The sequence below is a fragment of the Nanorana parkeri genome, unplaced genomic scaffold, assembly GCF_000935625.1.
Source record: "Nanorana parkeri isolate BGI_ZX_2015 unplaced genomic scaffold, ASM93562v1 scaffold56, whole genome shotgun sequence".
Lineage (NCBI taxonomy): Eukaryota > Metazoa > Chordata > Amphibia > Anura > Dicroglossidae > Nanorana > Nanorana parkeri.
Window position 1 is genome coordinate 1,477,999 of NW_017306324.1, and position 6,286 is coordinate 1,484,284.

Here is a 6,286-nt window from a genome sequence, read left to right on the forward strand (position 1 = left end):
CTGTTACTATGAATTGTCCCACGCACACCTGTCTCTCTTTCATTGGTTATAAATCGATGAGCTGCTTACTTCATTTACCTTCTCAGTGTTTGTTTCACACGCAGGAGCTCTTCAGCTGCCCTGAAAGGACAGGGGTCTTCATCAGTCACACTACCTTCCTAGATGAATGAGTGGCCTTTAGGAAAATTTTGCTCTCATTTTAGCCCTTGCTGTAAATGGCACTCCCAAAGATTACAGTAGATACCACACTTTAGAGTGGCATACATTTCCAGAGGTATGCAGCTGAGGGCTACATTTTAGAAGCATTTTTTAATTAAGCTCCCCTGTGCTGGCAGGGTAATTTTCTAGCAAGTGAATCTGTTGTTATTCACCTGCAATAAACTGGTCTCACCTCATCAAACATTTTTTGTTACTGTTGAACTGATTTGCTGCTCATCTCTTTTCTCTATATGGCACTTAGCACGTTTGGTTTTTGTGCTACTTCATTCATGTATCCAGCAACATTTGAGGGATAAATTACCTTTAAAGCCCAATCAAAGTCTCACCCCTTTTTATCTGTTTATAGTCCTGTACTCTCATATGTTAACATTTTTGACTGATTTGTGCTTGGAAATTATTTAATATGCCCTTTACTATCAGCAAAAATGCTGCTTTGTGCCCTTTCCTTTCAGTGCTCTGTGTTGGCAAAGCTGAGTAATAGCCACATCCAACAGCACCAGTGTCCTCACATAGACTTGTATTGCAGGAAAAAGAGGAGGCATATCTGCTTACAGATCTCTACTGAGTCCACTAGGGTCTAACCCACATCACAGATACAGATGCAATGGCAAGGTGGAGGTAAGACTATGAAAAAGGAGGTTGTTAGTATAATGTCTCAGACATCATATGGATTTCAGTCCAGCTGGGTCTATCTAGTGGAACTATGCCCTCTTATCCTTTACAGCCAAGGAAAGCGCCATGTTTGCCTGTATTTGGATTGCAGTTGCCATAGTAAGAATTTCTAAGGAAAACGGAGTGTGAGGCAAATGGGTGGCCCCACACCCTCAATCTACATTACAAAAAAGGAAAATGGCTACAAAGGAGCCTATTGTGGCACCTTTAAAGCCTCAGGCTCCTTTGTAGCCATTTTCCTTTTTTGTTTGCAGTTGCCATAGGTCTGCACATGTGATGATACCAGGCATTGGAGGGCTTGAAAGTTTGGTTGAGAGCTGAAATAAGCGCACTGGCAACCTAGGCAGTTGGAATGCCTTGGCATTAACTGTTTTGGGAGACTATTAAAGTGGTGGGTCTAGTTCCGCTTTAATGTAATTACTCCATTGAAAGGAAGTTAGTACCTTCTCATTAATTTTAAAGACATTAAGATCCTTGGTCTTCTTCTGCAGTTCTTTCAGCGAGGTCCGATGGGCGGTCATGTTCCTTCGGTAACTGTCCAGTTTCTCTTTCAGAAGCCTCTCCGTTTCATCTCGTGTTTCCTTGGAGTGCGACACGGGACTATCAGGTCCATATATAGACTCATTGGCAAGTCTCTCTGCAGCTGTGGAATCTAAATAAGCCTTCAGGATGCTCCCATATGTCTCTGAAAAATAAAATTGCACCAGACATGTCAGGAAATTATAAGGAATTTGGTATAACTGACACATTTTTCTTTTAGTAGGCCTGAGCCTTACAAGACACCCTGGGAAATGTTATAAACTAAAGTTTGGTGCTCAGCGGGGCCCTCATTTACATACTTGCTTCTTGGAGAGATAGGGCAGTTGGCTGAAGTGGAATACTTTGTGCCACCAAAGCTTATTTAGACCCCAACTGGCTACAGTTTGGAATAGAAATCTATCTCTGTCCACTTTTATCTTTGGTCTATGTTACCCAAACTGTGAGTGCAACAAGGTTTTAGTAGATTAAGCTCAACATCCACAGTTACATAATTAGACTGAAAAAAAGGCACATGTCCATTGAGTTCAATCAACAGAAAATAATAATAAATAAACTGAAAACCTGCATATACAGAACCCTATACCACAAATGATCCAGAGGAAGGTAAACAAAAGTTTATAAAGACTAATTCAATTTGTTCTAACAAAAAAAAAAATTCTTCCCGATCCCCTAAGACAATTGGATATTCCCTGGATCAACATTCCAGTGGCATCAACCATTTGATTCCAGTGGGACTGACTATACCTTTTTGCATTCAGCATGAGTAAACCCATAGCCAGGCAGACCAGGGACTAAAAGCTAATGTGTCGGTCAAAAAGAAACTCTTAAGCTGGCCATACACTGTTCGAATTTTGTCCAGTTCCTGAGGAACCATCCCAGATTAATTCAGCGGGTGGCCCTGTCGGCACCCTTGCATCCAGCATCCTTCGATCAGAAAATCAAAGGAACCACTCGGAAACATTTCGGGCAAACAGCTGCCATTATTTTTTGGGTATTCTGACAGCGGCAGGCATGTCTAGCCTTACATTCCTACACCCATGATGTTTAGCGTGGAAAGAGAAATGTGTTATATTTTATTCGTTCAGCTCTCAGATTGAACAAAAAAAAAAATAACAACAGAGTATGGTCAGCTTTAGGATCTGAATGATATGCCCTACATGTATGTCTTACCTTACACTCTAGCTGCAAGCATCTTCTTTACACAGTTCAACATTCTTCCCTCCCTAAAATCACGGTAATGCTACTCATCCATCTGATGGGTGACTATAAAAAAATGTGGCTTTAGTTCTACTTCCCTATTACCCTTTACTCCCCCTACTTGCTGATTGGACAATGAAGAAGCAGCAGTAGATCAATGAGGTCTTCCACTAACCATGTCCACTAATAGGCTGAGAAGCACTGTACAAAGCAATAGACCTGATTGGCCCAGAGTGTGACCCCTCCCTCTCCCAGTGTAAATGCTGCTGTGCAGGGTGGATTAAGGGAGATTCAGGTGCAAAGGGCAGCTTTATTTAAATATGCATGTAGACTTTTAATGAATGCAAAACTCGAATATATACTGTATATAGCTATATATGTATATATATTCCCTGGATATATATATATATATATGTATATATATACATACATACAGGTGAAAGTCGAATAATTAGAATATCGTGGAAAGTTCATTTATTTCACTAATGCAACTTAAAAGGTGAAACTAATATATGAGATAGACTCATTACATGCAAAGCAAGATAATTCAAGCCGTGATTTGTCATAATTGTGATGATTATGGCTTACAGCTCATGAAAACCCCAAGAACCCCAAATCCACAACCTCAAAAAAGTAGATTATTACATGCAATCAATAAAACAAGGATTGTACATAGAACAATATCGGACCTCTGAAAAGTACAAGCATGCATATGTACTCAGTACTTGGTTTGGGCCCCTTTTGCAGCACTTACTGCAATTACTTTTGCACAATATTCTAATTATTCGAGTTTCACCTGTATTAGAAGATATTATATGGATTATATGGCGTTCCACTACAAATCTAAAGCAACATTTTTACTCATGGGCGGAGTTATCTGCCAGCAAGTTTCTGGACTCTAGGCAAACATCCTAATGTATTTAGACAGAGTCATGCTACAGACACATTCACTGTATTATCTATATTTAGTAAAAGGCTTGCACAGTGCATCCTTATATGACCATGTCAGGAACACGCAGTAACAGTTATCTGACACAGGCAAGATTCTCTTCTGGGATGAAATCTAATAAAGTAGAAATGTTGCTGATACAATCTCCAAATAATAGGAAAAGGGGGAAAACACAATCTTGACATTTCCTCTTGATCTCTTAGTACATTTAATCCTTTAAAGGAGAACTATGGGGTCAGGGCCTTTCCCCATAGTTCTCCTTAGGGTAACGGGAGGACACAAACTAGCGTCCTCCCGTCACCCTAGGCTCAGTATACCGCAGGCTGTAGCTCGCGGTATACTGAGACGCCGCAGCTGAAGCGGATCCCGACAATTATGTCTGGATCCGCCCAGCTGCGTGGCTGACAGCTGGCTCTGCCTATCTAGAGGCAGAGCCAGCTGTACCTGCCCCCGTCCGTTCCGCCAGTCAGCGCTGGAGGATCGTAGCGGGGAGGGGGGAATCCAGCCCCTCCCCTGTCACGGCAGAGAGCTGTGACAGGATCGAGAGGTGAGCGAACGCCGGTCTGTGTTCGCTCCCGTCCCGATCTACTGAGCCGACCTGTGACAGTCTCATTGTCACAGGTCGGCTAGAACTATGAGGTGAGTGAAAAGCACTCACCTCATAGTTCTCCTTTTAATAAATAAAAATTCCAATTAGGATCAAAATCAGCAGCGAGTTTACAAAATGTTATGGTTCAATGAAATGATTGCTTCATAATTTTATCGTTTTCTGCTTAATGTGGAATTTTTAGTAACGTTACAAATACTTGTCCGCCATATCAAAATGTATAGCAACTATATGAGAATCGAATAGGGTGCAATGGCTAGAATCCTGTACTAGATGAAAGGATCTGGGAGGTATGACTTCCAGGCATTGCTTCTGCCCAAACAGTCTCCTGATATAATATGGCTGCATCAGCAGAGACCACGTGATGCCAAGGCACTGGTCACATGACCCATCTCAAATCTAATCCCTTACAGCCTTTTTTTAAACACATTCAAATTTTAATTCCACAGCTGACTGCCTGGAGTCACATGGGTTTTGATGGATGGAAAGAATTTATTTAAACTTTTGTAGGCATTCTAGCAGTTTGTGATCTGTCTCCACTGTGATCACATGAGTGCAGTGCAGTAGTGAAATCATTGCTTATAGCTCCTTGCACTGAACACAGCAAACAGCTAGCTGTTACTGAAAACTATAATGTTGATCAGTGCAGACTGCAAACATATTGATTTTAAGCAAAGCAAAGTTTACAGTGACCCGGGCATATGTCGGCAGCTTTCAGAACACAGGGAAGGAAAAGTCAGGGGCAAAGGCCTGTATTTGCAAAGTTGCTTATTGTCCCTGGAAATAATAAAACATAGAATGTGTTGCAAAGATACATCTATGCTCTAACTAAGACCTTGTATTACCATTGAACCCTGAGGCTGCTATGGCTTCTATCTGCGTCTTGAGTTTGTCCACTGTCGTATTGAGCAGGCTGAACTCTAAGCTTAGCTTGTCCAGCTTCCCCTTTTGCTTTCGGTCCTTGTTCATGGTGTCATTCATCCTCTTCTCCTGGGAATGCAGTTGGTAGGATAGCTGGGCCACCTCGGTCCTAGAGAGAGAGAGGGGGGTGAAAGCATTCAGTCATCATGGAGCCTCATAAACATTCAGCTATTAATAGCGTATTATAAACAGAGCTCAGGACATCTTTATATAGCTCAGCACTCGGTCCCACTGCCACACGTCTCTCTGTACAGGCAAGACTGAATGACATTGGGAATGAATTACAAATACTAATATATGCCGGTATGCATTAAAACTGAACTCCGGGCTTCCCTTCAGTCTTGTACAGTTGTGACGACTCCTCGCCTGGACTGAAATTGCTTCCTCTGATTACACTGCACACTGTGAACTTCTCACAACTGTGCATTAGAAGCTGCAGCAAGTCAGATAGAGGTTTGGTAGCTGCGGCAAGTCAGATAGAGGTTTGGTAGCTGCGGCAAGTCAGATAGAGCAAGTCAGATAGAACCCTCCCTCTATTTGAAGCTGCAGCAAGTCAGATAGAGGTTTGGTAGCTGCGGCAAGTCAGATAGAGCAAGTCAGATAGAACCCTCCCTCTATTTGAAGCTGCAGCAAGTCAGATAGAGGTTTGGTAGCTGCGGCAAGTCAGATAGAGGTTTGGTAGCTGCGGAAAGTCAGATAGAGCAAGTCAGATAGAACCCTCCCTCTATTTGAAGCTGCAGCAAGTCAGATAGAGACCACCTCATCTACTGGCTGGAGGACGTCCAGCATAATCTAACCGTTTCCTTCCTGGCCTGACTGTCCCTGGCCCACCTTGTCATTCATTGGATTTCAGTTCTTTCAATCATGTAGGCTCATTAGGCATTACAAGGGCGGTCTGGATGCAAATACTGCCTGCTTAGGAAAATCCACTCCTCCAAAACTGACATCCACCTATAAAAGGTATTTTAATATTTGCATAGCTCCTCCCAAGAGCCAGCCTGCTGCTTAAATCAGGACTGAGGGCTCTTGAGAGAAGTACTGAGGCAAGGTGGTGTGATATTTTCAGGAAGATATGTGCAGCACTCTGCTGGCCCTTCTAATCACCCATCATCTTTGTACATTGCATAGAGAAGCCCAGAGAGTCTAAAATAAGGTAGGTAATGAAAATGGAGAGTCTTATT

The 6,286-nt window shown here is 42.4% G+C and overlaps 1 protein-coding gene across 2 annotated transcripts in view; it reads right to left on the reverse strand.

Annotated features, from left to right (window-relative positions):
• The window catches only part of LOC108804386 (laminin subunit beta-1-like), an 88,255-nt gene that overhangs the window by 10,264 nt on the left and 71,705 nt on the right, over nucleotides 1–6,286 (reverse strand). For both annotated transcript variants that reach the window (XM_018576101.1, XM_018576100.1), the window contains exons 27-28: nucleotides 5,030–5,214; nucleotides 1,335–1,576 (exon numbers count right to left, since the gene is read on the reverse strand). In XM_018576101.1, the coding sequence (XP_018431603.1) occupies nucleotides 1,335–1,576; nucleotides 5,030–5,214 (427 nt within the window). The remainder of the gene's footprint in view (nucleotides 1–1,334; nucleotides 1,577–5,029; nucleotides 5,215–6,286) is intronic.